Source organism: Anopheles stephensi, chromosome 3 (genome assembly GCF_013141755.1).
Source record: "Anopheles stephensi strain Indian chromosome 3, UCI_ANSTEP_V1.0, whole genome shotgun sequence".
Taxonomy (NCBI): domain Eukaryota; kingdom Metazoa; phylum Arthropoda; class Insecta; order Diptera; family Culicidae; genus Anopheles; species Anopheles stephensi.
In genome coordinates, this window is record NC_050203.1 from 30,067,715 (window position 1) to 30,089,880 (window position 22,166).

The 22,166-nt window shown below is 42.7% G+C and overlaps 1 protein-coding gene and 1 long non-coding RNA gene across 7 annotated transcripts in view; both read left to right on the top strand.

The window, feature by feature from the left end:
- The window catches only part of LOC118509435 (four and a half LIM domains protein 2), a 107,397-nt gene that overhangs the window by 18,648 nt on the left and 66,583 nt on the right, over positions 1-22,166 (top strand). The window contains exon 3 of one of the 6 annotated variants that reach the window (XM_036050036.1): positions 13,013-13,267. The exons of 1 other annotated variant lie outside the window; for it this stretch is intronic. In XM_036050036.1, the coding sequence (XP_035905929.1) occupies positions 13,254-13,267 (14 nt within the window). In that variant the 5' untranslated portion in view covers positions 13,013-13,253. Of the gene's footprint in view, positions 1-5,477; positions 5,895-13,012; positions 13,268-15,372; positions 15,713-22,166 lie in introns of those variants that run through there. 4 more of the 6 variants (XM_036050035.1, XM_036050030.1, XM_036050029.1 and 1 more) reach the window with 4 other exon arrangements.
- On the top strand, positions 1,812-2,873 carry LOC118509438. The gene is made up of 2 exons (XR_004905881.1): positions 1,812-2,370; positions 2,448-2,873. It is a non-coding gene; the product is annotated as an uncharacterized LOC118509438 (long non-coding RNA).

The following is a 22,166-nucleotide window of genomic DNA, read 5'->3' on the forward strand; positions in this document are numbered from 1 at the left end:
TAACTGATGCTGAACTAGCATCAGTTAGTTGACTCAGGAACCACAGTCATACTGTGGCCTGCAGCAGGCCACATTTCATGTGCGCAAGCCCGGCTTGGGCCGGTTTTCTGGAACACCTTAGGACCACAGGTTCCTCACAATCCTCACCCGCTTGGAATGGGGATTCCTGTGAAGGTATGAAAAACGTAACCCATCGTATCATTTCATCATCTAAAAATGTTCGCCAAATCGCTTATGACACACACGCTGTCACTTACGTCAGAGGCCAGAGCGCACTAAAGTATCCCACGTGTTTATTAAAAACTTGTAAAGACACCACCATTGCATTGCGTTCACATGAGGTTTCTCATGCCGGTGCCGTTAGTTTTTACCAATTTGGTGTACTTCTGTGCTTTAGGGCCATGCTTTTTTTGCACGTGCTTATGCTTCTGCTCTCGTGCTGCTGCTTGATGTGTTCTATTCTGTTGTTTTCGGTTACCCTTTGGCTTGGTACCGTGACGTATGCGCTTCGGACAAATACGGCTGATGTGTCCTTCCTCCCGGCAATGAAAACACAGTCGTGTAAAATAGCGACAGCTTTCGGTCAAGTGACCGATTTCACCGCAAGCCTTACATGCCCGATTGTTCGGTATGCTATGAGCAACCTTTTGCGGATTGCTACTGAAGCTGGTACTCGAAGGAACGATGTTCTCCTTTTCGACTGTCACCATTTTAGCGCCCTTGCTGGATAGTAATTTCGTTTGTAAATTACGTTGTAATTGGTTCGACTTTCCAATAGGCTTAATTATTCCAGGCGACGCCGTATTCGTTAACGTTGCGCGTTGCGATTCACGAATGCTGGGCACCATCGTATCGCAAACATTCGTTCGTTGCGTTTGGGTGTTTCTCACTACCGAGTTGAGTGGGCTTCTATCTGACCGTGGCATATTTGCAACAGCCGATCGAGTTTCGTAGCAACACAACCAATTTCCCATCGTTGCAGCTTGTATTCACTCTCCTGTATAAGCGACTACTATCAATCAGTATGACGTAAAAAACACCACCGTTTAGCTTCACTTCCACTAACTGAATGAAGACGTTCTGCTGGCCCATTTGTAGCTCGCCCTCCACTCAATACGTCTAGATAAGGTAGCGCAAATATTGCTTTAAAGCTTTATTGGAACAATCTGGACCTGCACCGTTGATAAGCGCATGAATCATTCAGCAACGTGCAGGAAACATCTGTTACGCCGCACATCACACACTACGAGGTTTCGATTAAATCCATTGAAATCCAGCGTTTGTGCAGGATGCAAAATTTGCTCCAATTTTCGCGTAGCAAAGGTCAACTTTCAGTTCATCAAATAGTTAGGCAGTCGTCATATAATCTTTGACCGTTTCGCAATTTGAAAAGAAACCATTTAGTTTAAGCATTTTTCGAAACACTGTTTGCCGTTTTCTTATAAACAAATATTTTTACGAGATGGATCGAAATTATATTCAATGAATTTTAGTTAAAAAATCAAATATTTACACGTCTTTATAATTGTTATTGTTATTGTTGTGGCTTAAATAATTGTTTGAAATAGAGAACGGATGATTTAAAAAATAATTTAACATCATAAATATCTCGTCAACCATGAGAAAAAACCTAGGAGTAGAACTAAACAAAAATGAGATTCTTGGGAAAGCGATTAAAAACCTTCAGATAGCCTATGATATAAAAAACCCTATTTTAAATATAATTTAAAATACAATTTGTGAAACATTTCCGGTTGAGAAGCACTGCATCGTGTACAGCACGCTGCGCTTTTCCGTATGACTACACACGCGTACCCACACACAGTTCAGTTCCGATCGCGGTCCAAGCCGGATGATTCGTGTTTTTTGCGTCGTGTACGTGCGTTCTATGCGTCAGCCATGGGTATCGGCGAATCAAAGCCAAAATCTAACATTTCGCATTCGAAAGCGAACAACCGTAGCCGAACAACGAATGGACAGCATCAGCAGAAGAAACGTGATGGGCCAGCGCGGCCAGCCGTACCGAACCCCCCGCAACACAACAAACCCAATCGGAGTAATCATCTGGCTGCGCACACTGTAAACACCCAAAAAGCTGCACCTGTTGCCCAAAAATCACACCGACCGACAGCACCAAACGTACTGCCGGAACGAAGCAGCAAAGGACGCCCCAACAAGAAGGCCGAGTGTAGTGTGTGCGGACACGAGGGACACACTGGTGATCGCTGCTACCATCGCCACCAAACTTGCCAAATTTGCCTGCAACCCGGACATTTGCGTTCTGTGTGCAAGCAAACGACGCATCATCCGGACAGTGTTTATAGACCGAAGGGTGGTGGCAACAGGGCGCGCAACCCTCACTAACCTTAGGTGTGTATGATAAGACGCTGGGAAATGATTTACGCCAGCGAAAGATGTATAAAAAGTTTCGTTTTAATTGTTTCTAGGACTCCCGAACCCGGAAAGCCCAGTTCCTGTCGAAAATCAGTGTACCCAAGTGCCTTATTATATGCTGTGGATAACCAAGGACCATTGCCAGTATGAAAGCCAGCATCAAATAGTAACTATTTGGATCGATTAAGTTCGTGGATAAGGGATTCGCCCAGTATAGATATTACGCTAGAGCTTCATGTTTGATCGATCATCTATAGTTTTAGATTTCATTGCATTTAAAAGCGAATGTAACTCGTAAACGATGTGATCTTCGCACCGGAATGATATTGATCACGATATCGATTGGTCGTTATGAGTGAATCTTTATGTAAGTTTGTTTGTAACAATTTGTGCCAAACGAAGAGGTAAATGTTAAATGATTTGCATACTTCAACTCGTCCTATGATTGTTGAGAATGAAGGATATCCAGTGAGCTACCATGCCGTGTATGTAATTACGCGCTGCGTGTTCGATTCCGAAATGTTTGCTCCCGTTGCTTGCCCGCAATGTACGCATTTACTCAAGCCCAATGGATAGGCTTTCAGACAGTGGACTTTCTCGTACATTCTGTTTTCTCAAAAATGACCTCATACAGAATTCCTTAGAGAGGCATATAAAACAATAATACAAGTTTAACTCCTTACTTTTGAGCTATACAGGGTTTCCGAGAAGAACTAACGATGTGCGAGCCATTTCTGGGCAAAGGCTAGGTTGAAGTAAACAACTGCCAGGTAGAACTGGCGATCTGTTGCCCTTTCTGGACTATGGCCAAGTTGAACTAGACACAGGCTAGGTTGAAGTGGACGATGGCCAGGTTGAACTGAAATGTCAAATTTGAAACAATTGCTGAAGCGTTCGCAAACGGTTGAGGTAACGCTTAATTTTAAAAAGTATTTAAAAAATGACCGGTAAAACCATATTATTTGTAATAATTTTTTTTAAAGGATATTAATTGAAGAGAACGCTTCAATTGCAACGCAGCTCGTATGTAATTATAAAATTATTGTTTACAGCTCTTTGAGCATGTTTCAATGCTCAAAAATATTTTTTTTGTAATGTTATGTTTGCTTTCCAAGTGCAGTGTAATTGAGCAATATACGCTAAATTTTGGTGAGCTCAATAAATATAATATCTTGAAGCAAGCCATTGCAAATTCTAAAGCTCAAAGCGCATTAAATAATAATTTTATAATTACATACGAGCTGCGTTGCAATTGAAGCGTTCTCTTCAATTAATATCCTTTAAAAAAAATTATTACAAATAATATGGTTTTACCGGTCATTTTTTAAATACTTTTTAAAATTAAGCGTTACCTCAACCGTTTGCGAACGCTTCAGCAATTGTTTCAAATTTGACATTTCAGTTCAACCTGGCCATCGTCCACTTCAACCTAGCCTGTGTCTAGTTCAACTTGACCATAGTCCAGAAAGGGCAACAGATCGCCAGTTCTACCTGGCAGTTGTTTACTTCAACCTAGCCTTTGCCCAGAAATGGCTCGCACATCGTTAGTTCTTCTCGGAAACCCTGTATATCAAGTGGTATTCTTTAGCAATACAACCCCGAGATGTCTCTGAGTGCTATTTTGTGGCTTTCCGGACTAAATTTGGCTCGTAGCTAGTCGGTTCCGGACGGTGTTAAGAGAAATGCTTCAGAGACAGTAATATGATGGGATAGCTGTTGTATACAGACACAAAGATTAGATCCAATTTAGTTGAAGTGTATGCTTACTGAACGAAACACGAAGGCTTATTCCATTCGTCCATCCTATCCTAGCTCTGTAGCGCCACCTTGCGGCCACTAGCCTAACGTTGTGATATTCGAACCCAGCGAGATACAGTGAAGGCCACAAAAAGATGTAGCGCAACCCTTTTTTTTAATTTCATTTATTTATATAGGCTTTGAGTCTCTGAGATCTCATACGCCTCTTTAACCCGTAGCGCAACCGATGTGAACACCAAAGACTCTTCAAATGCGGCCGAAAGGTTGGAAGCATCAACAGCAAATTTATTCCGCCACAATTTCGATCTACTACTGTCTAATATGCCTGTACGTGTTGTTTTCTAGTTAATGTAAATCAATGTAAAGTAAGCATTTTTTCACCTACCCAACACAATGAAGGTGAGTAAAACACTACCTACGATACCTCTTCATCGATTAACTTCTTGATCTTGCATTGAAATCTTTCATTTCGAAGTATGTTGGTGTAGCAAGTGGCTTGCCTCTGAATATTATTTCTACGATATTTACGTGCAAATGAGGTCTCCAAAACCCATAGCCTCTTTAAATAAATGATTTCTACGATATTTTATTAAAAAAAACTATCTGAACTATTATTTTCCCAATACAACGGTTTTTTGACCTTTGTACCCGGAAAAATAATTACACTATGCATTGAGAAAAAAAGGTAATTAAAGTATAATTAAGTCTACAGCCATGTTTTTTTCGTGATTCTTGCTTTCTGCCCCCCTAAAACAGACCCGTTTGGAACTGGTCAGTTCAGTGCAATGCGCATTACGTCATGATGGCGGCTGTGATGAGCGCAGTAAAAAAAATGGTCGAAAGAAAGCAAAAACGTGCCATGAAGAAGGAATAGCAGCCGCTGGAAAGGCACATACACACGATTTAGCTCAGCAAGGCACGTGTGCATGCGATCACGCTCGTGCCAAACTCGTCACCAACACTAACGCGATGGTATAATTGGCAGTTCTGTTTTGATTTTCGGATTCGCCTGCTTTGTTGACGCAGCAGGTCGGGCACAGGGGCACAGTGAGTTGTTCAGGTGGTTAAAAATGTTTTTATTTTTTTTATTTTATGTGTAAGTTTTAAATATCGAAATTATTTTTCTGATTTAAAAAACACACCAAATATTCCATGAAATGATCACATTTCACGTTTCATTTTCTTTAGTGCATTTACTCTTGAAATGGTCGAATTGTGGGGCGGAATTTTGGGTTTTGGACAGCAAGGGGGAGTAGGGCACAGTGTGCATTTTTGCTTTGCACAACCCTTTCCAGCAGTGCTTGCTGCGATCGATCGTCAGTCGTTTGCGTGTGTGATTTTGTCGCTCGCCGCGTCAGTCCGCCGTACATGTCCGTCCATTTCGGCATTCCGTCCGTGTGTTGTTTGTGGCAATTTTTTTTGAGAAAAATACCTTCCCGCGTGTCGCTTGTGCTTAATGGAAAAGATCCCTTGCTCAATAGTGTTTCACAATGTGATCAAGTGGCTTTACCGTAAGGCAAATCATTATTGAATCGTGGGTTGAAAAGCCATCGATTGTCCGTATCAGAAGAAACGCCAAAGGTTATTCAGCTTACCAATTGTTATTAAAGCAGTAAGAAAATGTTGTACACTGCACGTACTGCATCAGTTACATAAAAAAAAACCCCAAAGGCCGGGGTAAACGCGGCTGGAATGGTGTATTTTCTCACCCGTGTGTGCTTCCAGCTTCCAGTGTGTGAAAGGTTCGTTTTGTTTTACCGTCCGTCGGTCGTCACGGTTTTGGCCATGTGTTTTTTTTCTTGTTTTCTTGAAACAAAGTTGTATACGTAAACGATTACAGCCTCGCGCGCGTGTGTGTATGTGTGTTTACTAAGCCTGCTTATCGCACGCTTTTCTGTACCCGTGTTCTGTGTGCAGTAGGCGAAAAGAAACCGTCGTACAAATGGGGTGTGTGCGTGCGTTGTGATTGTACAGTGGTGTGCGTGTGTTATGTGTGCTCTGTGCAGCAGGTTAGGCATTCTGTACCGCTGCTCAAGTGCGTGCGTGTGCGAAGGTGCATTCAAGAGAGCAGGCAAACAAAACACATGCCGATCGAGTGTCGTCCGTTCCACTTGAACTGTAAAGTGCCTTCTTCCATCATTGAGTTTCATTCGCTGTCGACCATCACGTCCAGAACGAGCTAAAGTTGGCGGTGCTGCATCCATTCCCGGCGCTCGTGCTATACCACCATTAAAAATACCAAGCCAACCATCGTTTGTTTACGTGTTGTACGTGTGAGTGCTCGCCGACTTGACATTCCGGCTGTGTGCTGTCGCTGCATTCGGTGTTAGATAACAACAAGCTCGCTGCGGGAGAGAATGCGCCTACCGAACGAACCGAAACCAGCGGACTTTGCCCGTGGCGGCAGCCTCTTTGGAAGCCTTCGTTCACGCTTATCGGACGCGATGAGTGGACCGGCCAGCATGAGAGCAGCAGCAGCGGCACCCGTCCCTGCACCACACCAAGCACCGATCGATGCGAACGGGGATGCGGTGGTTCGATCGGGCGCTGCGACGATTGAGGTACAGCCGGTCGTAATCCGGAAGACACCGAAATTTCCATCCCGCGAGCGTCATCTAGCGATCAGACGCAAGAACCGAGTGCCACCAGCAGCAGCGTCAGTGGAGTTGGGCGAAGAGCTGCCTTCCTGTCCGGGTTCGCCGCTATCCGTTACGAGCGGCCGACGTCTTAGCAAGTAATTATCCCGGGTGGTTTTTCATCTGTTGATCTCATGCGTTGCGGTGCTCAAAATCTGGGGTTGAAAAGGAGCGGGACGGAGTCAACGAGCTAACGACGGAGACTCATTAACGCCATATAACAAAAAAAATGTAACTGCTAACGACGAACGAGCGTGCTTTTGTGCTGCAAAACATTCTCTAACCATTTACAAGATAAGATATATTTCTGATCCATTTTTTGGTCATAACTTTAAGAATGATCCTTTCAACAGTGAGGCACAAATAAAACGCATTTATACGTCAGATAATTCCCTGACCGTGTTTGCTAGATTGGTAATTTAGGTTCTATTTGTTTGCGTAGGCTTGTGGAAAGAATGTGAAAGATTGTGCTTCAAACAATACCACCTGCTCAGCAATATGGACGGGCTCAACAAAAGAAAAACATCCCGAAAGCTTCATTATTAGTATTTATATCTCTTAGTATTCCTCATAAAATTATGGTCTTATTCCTTGCCGGAAGATCATACAGTATAGTTCCAACAGTTTGGATGGTTTTCTGATAGTTTGTTGCTTTGACGATCAATTCTTCCTCCAACGTGATCACCTTCAACATGGTGCTCAGACCCAGACTAGGATTTCTGGGGGTTTTCTATATCAATGTCCGTCTTGTTCTGAAACTTTTTCACAGATCCAGGACGCATGTCCTGGACGACTCCGGCAGGAGAAGCAGAAAGATGAGGCCCCCAGACTCCTTGGATTTGCATCAGCAGCTTATGCTGCATTCGGGAAACCTAATCGGCCATCTGCATTGCTTAGAAAGTGTCTTCCGATCTTCAATATATTCGATTGGGATTTTTTGTTTGCACTTTACAACCATGTGGTAATTAAATACACATTTCTGACGATCTGAATGGGATTCGATTCTTGGTCCTACCGGACCGCTGTGAATAGCAATTACATAGCTAATATATCTTTAACCGCAGTTATTTGACTGCTTTAGCCATCTTTTTTGGCAGTACCAAACTCCAGAGGACTTCGGTTGCATGATTCTAGATGGTCAGTCCTGCGAATGGGGAAACGGCCCGGGCGGAACTCGATACTCGACTATCAGCTTCACCAAATCAAATGAAAATGTATTAAAATTGTTTAAATTAGATTGGTTTTCTAACGCAAGCTCTTGGATCAAGTGATCATTTCTGCATCATTGGACATTTAAATATCCAAAAAGAGTTATTGTTTATTAATAAAAGTTATTAGGTGTCAAAGTTAAAGCAATGAAAAATGATTGTTTTCCGTCTCTAGATCTCGTTAACTTTCTTTACCAGTTTTGATGTTAAATGACAATTTAAAAAGGAAATTTGGTGTATAACAATATGGTTTGTTGGAAACAATCAAGCCTTGATAATAAAAGTCATGAGATTTTTTTGTTTGCGAAAACCGTATGCGTTATTCTGGTCGTTTTAAAATTGCATTTAAGGTGAAGAAGTCAGTTGTTCTTAAGCGCCCTATTTAAAATCATTCAATTTTGAAAACAAAAAACCCGTCTAATTGTTGAATAAATTCCACAAAATTGTGCTCAAATGTTGAAAAATGCTTCTTCAAACACCTGGATTAACTAAATAGTATAATTAAAGTAGTAGCCTTATAGTATTCCTCTTAGTAACATTGCGATACATAATTCTTAGAATTTTGTTCCCACCGAAAAAAAATAAAAATAAAAAGATGGGTAATAATATGGAAAAGAAATAAAATATCTTTATTCTAGTTAATTTACTTTAACATAATTTTAACCAATTTTTGATTTTTTTTTCTATATTTCACAAAATCACAAAATCGGATATTATTCAAATGTGTTACGCACTGTATTGGCTACTAAAGCCGTTGGAACTTAAGTTGTTTAAAAAACAAGATTGATGTCAACTCCTCTCCGTTTTCATTTTTTTCCAGAGATTTTGCATTACTCTTAAAGCCTTTGTATAAGCTATGTTTATCTCATCTTACTTACTGGTTAAACAATCTGTTTAAATTCATTAACATTTTCATTCGATACAACAAGAAAGAGATTGTAAAAAATATCGGCTTCTATGTTTTTAATCTTTATCGCTTTGTTTTGATTGGTTTTGCTCGGTCTGCTTTCACAAAAAAACGGACACTCAACCACAAATTGTGGCAAAGTGTGATGAAGCCTTTTTTAACCAAGCCCATAAATAATTGTTACTCAATCCACTTTAAAGACCCTCCAACGCTTTGTGCCAAGAAACCACCGTTAAGGTGTTGAGGAAGATATGTCAAATCAAATAGTTGGCTGCCAGAGGAACGGACAGCAGAGCAGGACGGGCAGAGGAAGAATGATTGGTCAACCGTGCACTACCCGTCGCACGGTACGGTAAACCCTTATCGACAGACACTTCCACTGAGCCCTTGGTTCCTTGGCTGATGGTTTCTTCGTCAGCATTTCCGTCCAGCAAACGGTCATGATAATCATAATCATAACCATGACTCGTCTGAACACACACGAGCTTTCCTTGCTCCTGTTAGCGGTTCTTTACCCTGCCTTTTTATGTTGCTATTGTTGGAGCTGGGGTAGCGGTTGCCCGTAATGGGGTGGTATTTTCCAAGGGTTTGTCCCTGTAAGGGTAAGCCATAAACTGTCGATGCACGTACGCTACCCCGGGCCGTAATAACTAGCACGCCCTCCAACAGAACATAACGACAAGGACACTGTGTCCTGACAGTGGGTGTTGCCTTAAGAAGGATGTGTTTTTTTAGTTCCCTGTTTGCTACCTTAGCCGAGGTAGAACATTGAACAGACAGATCTTCGGGGATCTGGAGCATAGACCTAGGCAGGTTCGTGGTACGAAAACCGATGCAAAATTCCACTTCCTGTGGCCGTTTAATGCTTACGACGGGTGGAACTGCATGCCTAGGCAAGAGCCAGGTCAGACGCATCCGAGTCCGGGTTTTTACTCCAACGACGAAAAAGGAGTTTTTCTTGGACGAAAAAAAGTATCCCTTTAGACAAGAGCTCGGTTGTGAAGGGGAATGCTGAGCTGCAGCAAAGCTCATAAAATTTATGACCGGAACAAAGGCCGATAAAGCGATGTAACACAGTGCTAACGATTACGTTTATGCTTCAGGAAGCTATCAGGACATGAACGTGGAAGTCATGCGTGTATCGGCAACCTTCTTGTACTAAGCTTTGCTACAAAAAAAAAAAAAACAATTCTCGAACTCGTCGTGTCTCTTCAAGGATATCCCGGGAAAGAGGGATGCATTCGCGCGCCCGGGATCCTAACAGACGGCCGAGATACGCCCATCAAACTCATCCATTAGCGTTATGGTGTTGCATCATTTCCTTACCGTTTGTGTGTGTGTGTGTGGCCTTCCACAACCAGCGCTAGATAAGAAGGAGCGCCAGGATATAGATAGATTTGATGACCTACCCTCACACTTGGTCCTGTTTCCCTAATTTCCCGCGCCGCTGCTGCTACTGCTACTACAACGCATACACGTTTAGAACATGTAAAATTGGCTTTCAAACATGCTGTTGTCAAGTGGGGCCTGTAGCCCTGACGCGACGTGTCCTGATCGCGAAGAAGGGATATTGCGTCGAGAATTTCCCGTTCGCTCCTCCAGAATAAAGCCCGCCTCGCCGACGTTCCGGAACGACGGGTGAAATTAATCCATTCACGTGCGTCATCCTGCTCGGTGTTGATGGATGACTCAAAAACAAACCATGGTGCCTCATAAAACTCCTCGACCATGCCGACATTTTGTGTAAAGGTCGCCGGGTTTCGAATGGAATGGGAAAGGCGTAAATTAAAACACACGCACACACAGATTAATCGAGAAAAGCGGCTAAGAGGGGTGTGTCCTTACCTCGGTTCGGTTTGTTGGAAAATAGTTTCCGGTGGGTGAGGTATCTTGTATTTTTTTTTTATTATTTGGTGATTAATTGAACTCGTCGGAATAACTGTTCGATTGGAGTCGTTGGTGTGTGGAATGTGTTCTAAAGTTTGGTGTGCGACTATCGGCAAAGGTTAGGCAGAGTTTAAATTGGCTAATCAGACACTCATTTCATGGTTCAATTCTGTTCGGGACCTAATTAAACCAGTGCGGTGTACTCGTTTGCAACATCTTAATGAGTGGGAAAATAAATGAAAATGAGTGTTGGATTTGATGATAATTACCATGATCAGTGCTTTAGAAAGTAGAGTTCCTTTTTCTGAAGAGCAGAAAATGTAATTTATTCGTTCTATATTGGGGCGATTCGGGGGTCGGTCTCATCCAGAGAGTGTCCCGTACGCAGGACTTACTACTATCCAGCTACGAAAGGCAAAAGTTTTTAGTGTCAAGCAAGAAGAATATATTGTGTCTAAAATGACATTATGAAAAAGGTTTTGATATCTTTTTTTAACTCTTTTATACTGTTATGTATTGAGATATTTGAATATTGTACCCTCAATTCTTCTTCTTTCTTGGCCTAAGGTCATGCATGGCATTACTGACTTACTAGACTTATTGATATCGCATAGTTCGATAGTCAGTCTTCACTATGGGGGAACGGCCCTGGTGGGATCGAACGCCGGTCCGACCGCGTGAAGAGGTGTGCGCCGCTGTCACCTCTGCCAGCAAACACGCCCTTCAATTACATTGCAATTATCTTTAAGCAAAACCAGATATTTTTTTTTTTTTTTTTTTTTTTTATTCATAAAGAACGGCCTGGCCGTATTGCTAAAACCAGATATTTTTTAGTTTTAAATTTGAAAAAATATATTTCCTCATTTTATATATTATTTACATTATAATATTGTACAAAATGTCGACGTGTTTTAAACGAAACTTTTGCTTAAAAAAATGGCAGCAGTTTGAGACGTTTTAAAAATGGGTGTAATTACAAATACGATTTTTTTATATTTTAAATCAAACTATGCACTCTGTTATAGTGCTCTCCATAACTATATAAATGTTAGTTTTTTTTTCTAGAAAACGATTTATAAAGTTACCTTGTGAGAGAAGTTTTAATAAGGCCAAAAGAATTGCAAAACATTGTTATACTTTTGGGATTTTTGTAAAGATAGCATTGATTCTAATTGAATAATGATTGAGTTCATAAGACTTTATGCTCTTGCAAAATTCGATGTTTTAACTCAAATTACTTTTCAAAATTTACTCAATTGACATCAAATATCAAATACAGCGTTATTTCAATTCAAAATTCTTTGACACACCGCCTGATAGGCTAACAGCTGTTAAATTTATATACTTATGCTTTGAAGCTTGGTACTTACTTGCTAATCATCTGTATCAATTGCTAGAAGCATAAGGTATGTGTAAGGACAAAGATTTATCTACCCACCTGTTACAATGGTAGACAAAAAAAAAAGTTTATCGACGTCATTTGATGGCTTCTATAGAAGAGTTAGTGTTTGGATAAGATTACCATGGAACAAAAATAATTAAGTGTTAATGCTTAATAAGTAATCTTTCCAAAACGGACTCAGAATGCTAATTTAAATCTCGTAAAATGTAAAAGAAAATAATAAACCTAGAGAAACGCGACTAGTAATGAGCTGCCAATCCCTTTCAGATGGGTCGGTAATGTCTTAAAGCTAAGGACAAAAATAAACAGAATAGTATAATTTGCAAAGATGTGATTGTAGTTAAAAAAATCTGCAGCTTAATAGTTAAAAAAACTACGAAAGTTTTTTATTTTACTCCCATAAAAAATAGGCGCTCATAAAGTTATGCCAACAACTGTACGTTTATTTGTTTGCCTTTTTTATGCCATTTCATCTTCATATACGGTTAAGTTATCTTGAGTGCTTGCTTGCTGAAAGTGAATTAGTACATAAATATGGAAATTATGGAAATTTGATATAAGGCGAAATTGATGGATGAAAATTATTAAAGAAATGTTTGTTACGTTGTGGTGATAATGAAATTGATGATGCATATGAATTATAACTTAAATTATGTTCTAATATACACCTTAAATATGTATTTCAAATCTGCTTATCCCTTTCCAACACCTCATTTTTCATCGTTCCTTTCTACCTCACGAAGTTTGCACGATCTGCAATAAAAGCTACATGCGTGTGATTAATTCCTACCTTTTTTTCTTTATTTCTTTCTATTTTTAGGTAAGTTTGACAACAGCTCGATGCCAGCTAAACCCTACCATGACGACCACCGCTCAATACGTTCCCCGCTTGGGCTGAACCAGACACCAGCCCAACATCGGATGGTGTCGTCGAATGTAATCCGATCTTAATCATTAAACGGCACGCTTTATACGGACAAGCGCTAGATGGATGGTAAAGTAAACGCAAACGCAGTTAAATATTTGATTTGGCAAGGTGTGCACGTTGTCGCGTCGCGTACATGCCGCCTGGAAGGTAGGTTTGCATCACGATGTCGATCTTATGTATGGCTAAAATGGACCACATCAGAACCGAGGCTTAGAGGCCGTTCTGTTGCCGGCTGAAGTTTATGATGGTTTTATGAGTCAAATCAAACGTTTGCTCAAGGCTGTGGCGATTAATCGGCGTTAGGCGATCGTGAGGGCAGCGAATGGGTTAGATAACAAATTTTCCTACCTTCAAACATCTGTCATCGTGGTTTGCTTAACAAAAAAAAAAAAAAAAAAATAGCCGGGTTGGTTGCGTGCGTGACTACACGAGATCGTTCTACCCATGTAAGGTACCGCAAAGAGTGGGCACGACGTTGGGCAATGGAGGCGGAGATTGCTTCAAACTCGAGTCCGCTCCAAACGGTTCCATACACGGTGGTTGACCAGGTCGGGATCAGGTCGCGGTGCAGAAACACCACCAGAGACACGGTCCCTCAAGAAGTCCGTAGTGCGTTGAAAAGCATCTTGGTGGAGACATTATTGCACGGCTTAATTGCTTTAATGAGCAACGATTAGCAGTGAGCAGCGACTCTCACTCAGCAGTGATTGTGGGTCTCGACTTTTGTACCGCACGCCATAAACAACGCAGCACACGTGACTGCGAAGCTTATTTGCTGCTGTAACCATCACGGCCCCACAGTCAGCCACAGTTGCGTGGGGTCGTGCCTGTGTGGTGAGAAAAATGAGCATTGCATGAGCATTCACGACCCGGCTTTTGCAGTCGGTTCGGGAAAATCGTTGAGCTACGAGCACACGAGAGCAAAACGGTTGGGACCATGCGGTTGTTCGGGTTTTAGTCGCCACTTCTCTCGGTACGATTGAGCTAGCTCTCAGGGAGTGGAGGAAAATTGAACTCTCGTGTCGGGTGTTCGTTTTCGCGCCATCTCGCCAATCGCTCGCGGAGGAAAATGATCTGAAGTGAAGAAGATTTATGTTAGGATTAAGGGGCATTTGAATATCAAAAGCAAATTTTCTTCTAAAATTATGCATATAAATGAGTGTGAGCAAATTTTATAAGCAAAATTTACCTAAAATATTGCTTAACACCTTCACCGCCATGTCAGTTTCCGTAGACTGACAATAGACTATCCGTAAATGCCTCGTCAGAAACCGATGGTTGACAACGGATTATCCCTCGAAGAACATGGTCTTATCGACGAACACTTCCTTATTACTATTTGGACATGGTAAAAAGCCTTCCCAACCATTGATTCCCAATTTTCAAAAATTATCTTACGGATTTTCGGAAGTTATTTCGGGTTTCTGTAGCAAGATTAAGAGGAACTTTTTGCAGATAGATCTGGACTCTGTTGCACTTTCTCGAATCTATCCAAATTAAATAAGATTCTTTTCAGCCTCTTCTAGACTGAAACATTTCAAATCGATGATTCATCGTCAACACAACATGGCTGATATACTTCGTTTTAGAGGTCCTCAAGTGCAAAAAATGAGACTAAAAATCCAAGTCTAGTAGAGATATTAGATCATTTCTAGCACATCCCGAAAACCTTGTAACAAGTGCACTTCACTTGCTTCAAGTTCAATGTCTCCAACGGGAAAGTAGGGTTTTACTGACGCAAGGAATTTTGATAACCAGTAGAGCTCGTAACCTATATACCCACTTACGCCTTTACTTAGACAAACTTTGTCTAGATAATTCAGACCGATAGCGCGATAAGAGGTGAGGTTGTGGTGAGATGTTGGCACGCGATAAAGGTGTTAATTGGTCTTGCGTATCTTTTTTGTTGTTGCTTTCGGCCCTCTTCTAATCACACCATCCAAAACACTTGAGCAGTGCGGTATAAAGAAACGAGAGGCTAATAGTAAGAATGTTAGGGAAAATGATTCAACTATACCTCCGCGTGCGCTACGGAACGGTCTCGCGGTTTTCACCGGCATTTTTTTTTTTCGTGCTTTGTTTGTTTATTAGACTGATTGTGTGTTTGCAGTGCGTGCGCTCGCGCTCGCTAAAAGAGAGAGAGAGAGAGGAGCGACTGAGCGGATAACTATGCCGCGGAGAGTGTCGCAAATGTGCGGATTTTTCCCCGTGTTCGTATGGCTTGGGTGACAGGCCGTGGCGCGCACTAGTCGCTCGTTAGTCGTCGTACGAACGGCGCACCAACTTGGCCGCCGCGTGTCGTGTTCCGCCGGTTGTCGTACCTAGGGCCAAAAGGATCGTATCGCCATACGGGTGTGTGTGCCTAGTCTAGGCGGACGTGAAGATCCGGTCCTTGCTCTAGTGGGTAGATCCCTCGTCCCTGCATGTCACTTGAAGTGTGTGTTTGCTGCTGTTCGCGTGCAGTCTGCCTTATCGTGAGATTGGTTACGCGCTCTGTCCATTCACCTATCGGGTCCGTTATCTGGTTGCTGTAGGTCGATATAAGCAGTTTGTTGGGGGAATTGTTGTGAAGCTTGTTACTCAACTCTACGGGTGATTTAAAGTTACTTCAACGACATTGTTTCTAAAATGTGCTTCAACGTGCGTGCGTCGGGGGTTTTTTTTGTTGTTGTTGTTGCTGCTGCCATTCAAACCCTGCCCGTCAGCGGTTAAGTGTACGCGACGCGATCGTAACTCCCGTCACTCGATCGTACGGTTCCCACATGTGCTAATATCGTTTGTTTTTATGTACGTGCGCAGCATTTTTTCCTTTTGCGATTTTGTTCTTGATCTTTCTTGCTGTGCAGTGCAGTAACGCATGTGCCCTAGAGTAAAACACGGCGTAGAGAAAACCACGTGCTGCCCCGCGATCAGTGAGGTGCGTTCCGTGTAGTGTTGCACTTTTGCGTACCGTGTCAACTGCAATGCTTGCGTGCTTGTGTGTGTGTGTTATGTTTGTCGGAAGTGAAGTGGCCAAATCGGTGGCACAATTATACGTGTTTATTGGGAAGCAAACAAACCACGCTTTTCGCGCAGCATTTCTGGTGTGTGTGTGTTTCCATCATCATCCACCACTACGGTCGACGGACGGCTGGTGGTCACGTCGAGTCAATGCCGACATGGTCCCATGGTAGATGGTCCCGGGGCCCAGATGATAATGGGAAGAAGCGTTTGTTTATCACACTCACAGTGTTGTTGGCGCGCTTAGCGTTGGGTGAACAGATTGCAGCAAAGTATGAGTGTTTTGTTCACTGTTTGTGCTGCTTTTTTTTCAGCAACATTTTATCACAGTATCGTAAGGAAGCGTAAGTCTGTTAAGGAAGTGTTTCATATGCACAGCTGCTGGTTGAAAGATCCATGGTTGCTTACTTACTTACTTATCAAGCGCTGCATGAGGGGTTGGTCTGCTGCAGAAGTCCTCGATACGGCATTTCTTGTGGATGGATACAACGTCACGCCTTCTCTGGCCATGTGGATGGCATCAAAGGGCTATAAGCGACTTGGCCGTCCGGTGTCATTCTAATGACATGACCAGGCCACTGGAGTATGGCGAATCCAAATTACTGCACAATAGTGAGATCACCAGCTCTCCATTATTCTTTCATACAAGCGGCGTCCAAAATCTGAAAACCCGCGACAAGGTTAAGCGTTCTTAAAATGCTTTCAAGCATCCACCATAACCAATGAGTTCCTGAGCAAGTAAAGCGGCAAAAATGCACTTTCCGATCGTGTTGCGATGGCGTCACCGAAGTGACGGGCCGGCTGCTTCCGTTCTGAGGGCAGCAAGACGCCTGGGACCGGGCGGTCGTGATTCAACATCTTGCCCGTCAGCTCTTTTAACCATCTCTTCTACCCTCGGTCACTTCCCTAAGCCCTTTAGTGTCGATGCATTATTGGACGCACTTTGTGCCCGTTGGAGTTTATTAGATACTGGCGTCAAATTGAATCACTAATCATGGCTGCTGCTGATGTGCTTCTAAGACACACACACGCGCCGTGTGTGCAGTCTTGTACGTCCGCGCGCGGTCCTGAGGTGTGTGTTTTAATCAATTAAACCTGTACGTCGTGTGGCGTGTCCGGTTTTGGAATGGGAATCGGCAACTGCATCACACGAGGGTATGTATGGTAGTGACTATGTACCGTCGGTGGTGTCGCACATGCCGGTGAGCAACCTGGCCTCCCACCCCCAGCAAAGGTTCGTTTCGCAACGCAAGACAACATCTAGTGACACCGTGCCGCCCGGCACCACCTGCTACCCTTTGCCCGGGAAGTGAGTGTAGGTGATAAATGCTGAACTAATTTTCCGTTCCGCTCTTGGCCACTGGCTGCACCGCCGATGCATACCGTTTGTGTGTGTGTGTGTGCGTGGTGCGGGTATCTCTGCTTTATGTTGGCGCACTTGCAGTGAAGGCTTGTTGGGGTGGTGTCGCGGGTAACCTTACGATCGCCTTTGGGAAAGTGGTCGGCGACATCGTCTGTCCCGCGCTGTGTGTGTGTGTCGCTGTTGTTATGTTTTATTTATTTTGTTTTTTTTTTTTCTTACAAAATAGTGTGTCGCGACAATCGTTGTTTTTTGAAGCGATGGATGGTGGCAGTGATTTCGAGTGTTCTGCCTGGTGTCCACGGTTCGCGGTTGACCTCCGTGTGTTTGTTGTTGGACAATCGGAGCTGGGCCGCCGGCGGTGTTTTGTTTGTACCGTTGTGCGTGATCTGGTGCAGGAAAGAAAGAAAGCATACCATACTTACAACAGGCACCTGTCAGCGGACACCGGCATTGGTGTTTTGCAATTGGTTGTGCATTGCTTTGTTTAGCGGTTGTTTCTTCTTAAACGACAAAGTAAATTGGAGAGTGGAGAGTGATGAATTTTCGTGTTTAATATACACACATACTACTGAACTAAAATGAAGCTAGCGCCTGGGCAAAGGAATTCGCATATATATTGTGGCTCCTGCTATGACAAAGCGATCAGCTGTTCCCGATATAATTAGTCACTGGTAAGGGAGGTTGCGAGCATTTTTTTTACCAACAAATAGGAATGGTATGTTTCGAGGAGCGGCGTTGGTATCTCATTTGGAGTTATAGTCCTATACTGTTATTGTGAAACTTTGCAGTCATATAATGGAATATTGCGTAAAGTAAGGGGAGATTGGGGCAGCCCGGTACTTGTGACAGCGGCGCCGGTCTTCACACGGAAGGATCAATTCTCATATAGGCTGTTCCCCCATAGTGTGAGGAGTGACTATCCCTCTATGCGGTTTCAATAAGTCAGGTAAGCCAGAAATGGCTGGCATAACCTAAGAATTGGCTAACCCAAGAAAGAAGAAGGGCAGATTGGCATCCGCGTATATGGAACATTGCATTGTAAATTTCTCCTAACTGTTTGCAAGATGCCATTGTATGATTGCAAAGTTCCACAGCGGACTTGCAATATTGCACGATTTAGTCGAAACATTCCCCTTAGTGATTTAAAATTCTATTCCATTCTTCCAGTCCTTTGGATTCTATCGTTAGCTTTAGGAGAATTTTACGACCGTGCAGGACTGGATGTCTTTGAGTCAAGATTCTCCTCGACTGAATTCGCTAATCGTGTCCAGTTGATTTGAGGGTCTCTTCTTCTTCTTTCTTGGCACTACAACCTCGAGAGGTCTCGGCCTGCCATTTCTGGCTTTCTGTGACTTAATTTTACCCGTATTAAAGTAGTCAGCCTTACGTAGGGAGAGGCGGTCTGAATGAGATTTGAACCATGGTCCTGCCGTGTGAAGGCCACAGTCGCCTCTGCCACCGGACCGCCGCCATTGAGGGTCTCAGTGTACTTCAATTATTCAGGTTTTATGGTAGCCTATAATTAAGATTCATAATTCGCAATTTCCAACTTCTTTGCCCGGGGATAGAGTTATCATAACGCACAAATATTTTAAGGAGCTCCTAATCTGTTTCGAATCTAAGCAATAATTTTCTTTGTACATAAAAAAACATGCTACAAAAAGTCTGGATTAGCAGGGAGAAACTCTAAGACACAGGAAAATCATATGAAAAAAAGTCGTCGTATGCGAACCCTTAGTCAGACTCTGCGTTGCAAAATTTAGTGAAAGATCTTAAAAAAGGATTTTTTTAAGGGAAATGCAAACAACTAATCGCTACAAGCCTGTATCTCATGGCACTCGTTGTAACCGCACAAGAATTATTCAAACAATCCACTCTCTTCCAAAAATTTACATCATCGCTGTGAATAATAATTTTATCTAAGAATTATTCATCCCTGCGAACATCTTTACGCTGAGAGCACGAAAAAAATAAACAAAAAGTGCAAACATTTACATAGTCGGAATCTTCGTGAGGGGCTGGCAGCGAAAACGCAAAAGCAAACGGCTGGACGAATGCCAACCGTTTATCAGAACCGCTGGACTCTTAAGCAGAGTAAATGTCGTGTTTTTATCTTTCTGAGTCTAAACTCACTCACACACACACATTGGCACGATACGGAAATGCAAATGACCGGCTGGTTGCGCCCGTAAACACAATGTTTGATTTACTACACGTTCCAAGAAACATAACAACGGGGGGCCGCCTAATTAACAAGTTAATCGAAATGGAATCTTGGCTTCGATTGGCACGGCGCTCGTAAACGTTCTCCCGACATTTTCCGTTTCATTTTGTGCTTTTCCCCTCTTTCTTATCGGGCCCAAAACTCGCCCGATGCAATCGTTTTAATGGATGGAAACCGTACCAAGAACCATAAACACCTCCGTGTCTGGTGTCGTAAAGGGATAATTTTAATTTATTTTATTACTTACCAATGATACCCCACAACACACATACACACTGAGGCACGTTTGGTGCATTTTTCGATGGTGAATAAACGTTTGCTTCTTGTAGTTGAAAGCTCAAAATATTACCTTAATACCAATTACGGTTTGGAGAGGATTTCCACAAGGCAATTCAGCAAATTTTATAGTGTTTTTTTTTCACTGCTCTAATAAAACAAAATTTTATCGCTTTCCATGGCATTTAGTGCCGACAGGGAATAGTCTCTTAATTCATTTTAAGATGAAAAGCGGTTTATTTATTTATTTATTTATTCGTGCGTTTCAATGTGTTTTTCCAACCGGAGAACAACTCCCGATGGAGGCGCCCAGTCAATTTTAATTATATCGTCTTTCGGCGGTTTTGTAGTTGCTTTCAATCTGGGATCTAGAAAAGCGAATAAACATTACAAAAGCAAAACACAAAACAGAGAGTAGCTCTAGGGATGAGTCAATTAACATTTGATTGATGGTTTAATCGAGTTTGGTTTTTTATTCTAAAACAATTGCAAGTAATCAATACCGCGCTCTGTAAGTAGATCGGGGATGGGGTTTTTCTTCACCGGAGTAGGAAAATTCCATCGATAAACTGTAGCCAAAAATGCAGGAGCCATAATGTAAATAGTAGCTATTCCATTCACCATTCCAGCTTGCCGAAATGCTGAAGCTTCTGGATAGAGTCCGCGAGAACTGTGCCAGGAGAAGCGTGTGTTGAAAAAGACCCCGAACAACGGTGAAGACAGGGAAATTGTTTATGCCTTTTGGCGCGCGGAAGAAAACGCCGATCGTCGTCACGCTGATCGGTTGGGGGTGCTTCAACGAGAAACAGATGGTCAACGATCACCTACGCTCGGGGTGGTTAGTTTTACCTTGAGGCTGGCAAGCCGTTTTGCGCAAGTGGACACATCAACATCGACTATCGGTTTGTAGCTATCGGGTGATGGCTTTATTGTATCGAGATGGAATTTTTCGGGGGAAAAAAACATGTTTGCTGTTCACCGTTTATAGGCCACGTGTTGTGTGATTGGTAGTGTTGATCGTGGCACATGCCACAACTGTTGAAAGATTGAGAGTGCGTCCAAGAAAAACGGTCGTCCCGTCCTTGGCTGGATGGCAATAATAATAGTTTCCCGTCCGGTCCGACCAACTAACTCGCTGACCTCAATGAACGGGACAAAATAAACGGCATTTAACGGCGCACACCACCACCAATTGCCAAGTTTTAGGGCATGAAGCATGAAGTCTTTCTCCTTTGAACCCTGTGCTGCTAATGCATTAGCGTACGAGCAGATCGGGGAGGGATTTCAAGCAAGCAAAGAATAACAACATTACGAGAAAATGTTTACCAAACGGCACAAAGTTGTGTCGCGGGTAAGTTTGGCAATCAATGCACTCGCTCTAAACTCAAATCGGCTTTGACCCGTCAGCGTGGTTTGTTTTTGTGTTTCGATGTAATAGCAGCATATTTAGTGACCCAAAGACCAACAAACAGTGTCGTATGCCGAGCCCTTTCCCTGGCGTTACAGCCTCAGTAACGGGAAGAATATTTTCTTTTTGGCTTTAAAAATAGCTCAGTTTTTTGTTAGTGAATGCTTGCCCCATTTGTTTTGGCGTCTTTGTCATCTCACTCACACATGAGAGGTTCCTTGGTGGGGAAATTTGGAAAAAAGCCTGTTTTTTCTGCTTATCGTTCGTCCAACATAGACGCCATTTTTATTCTTTTCTTAACACATGATTTTTCATTGAAGCTAAAATCATGACGGAAATATCTCTTTACGGCCGTGTCACACACGAGAAGCAGAAGATCGGCTAAATAACTCAGACGATGTTGTATCTCACCACCAAAAAACCTGTCGTTTTGAATATCCACACACACACACCGCGTTTTGATGGCGTGTGGCGCCTTGGTTCGAGTGGCACTTGCTAAGCTCGTTAGAATTTGTCAACATTTTACCGTGCGATGCTGCGTGAAAATTTGGTTTATTTTCATTCATTCCCTGCAGCGATGATTATGAGCTACATTTCGAACGAAAATCGACCGCACCGTACCGTGACATTTGTTGGGCGAGTTCGAGACGTCCGCACACTCTCGCACACACGAAGTGTGATCGGAAATGGTCAATCGTTATCCGGTTGTTTAGGGTTGTAAATTAATGGTGCAAATATTTCGAACATCAAGAAGGGGTGGGATTTTTTTTGGTCG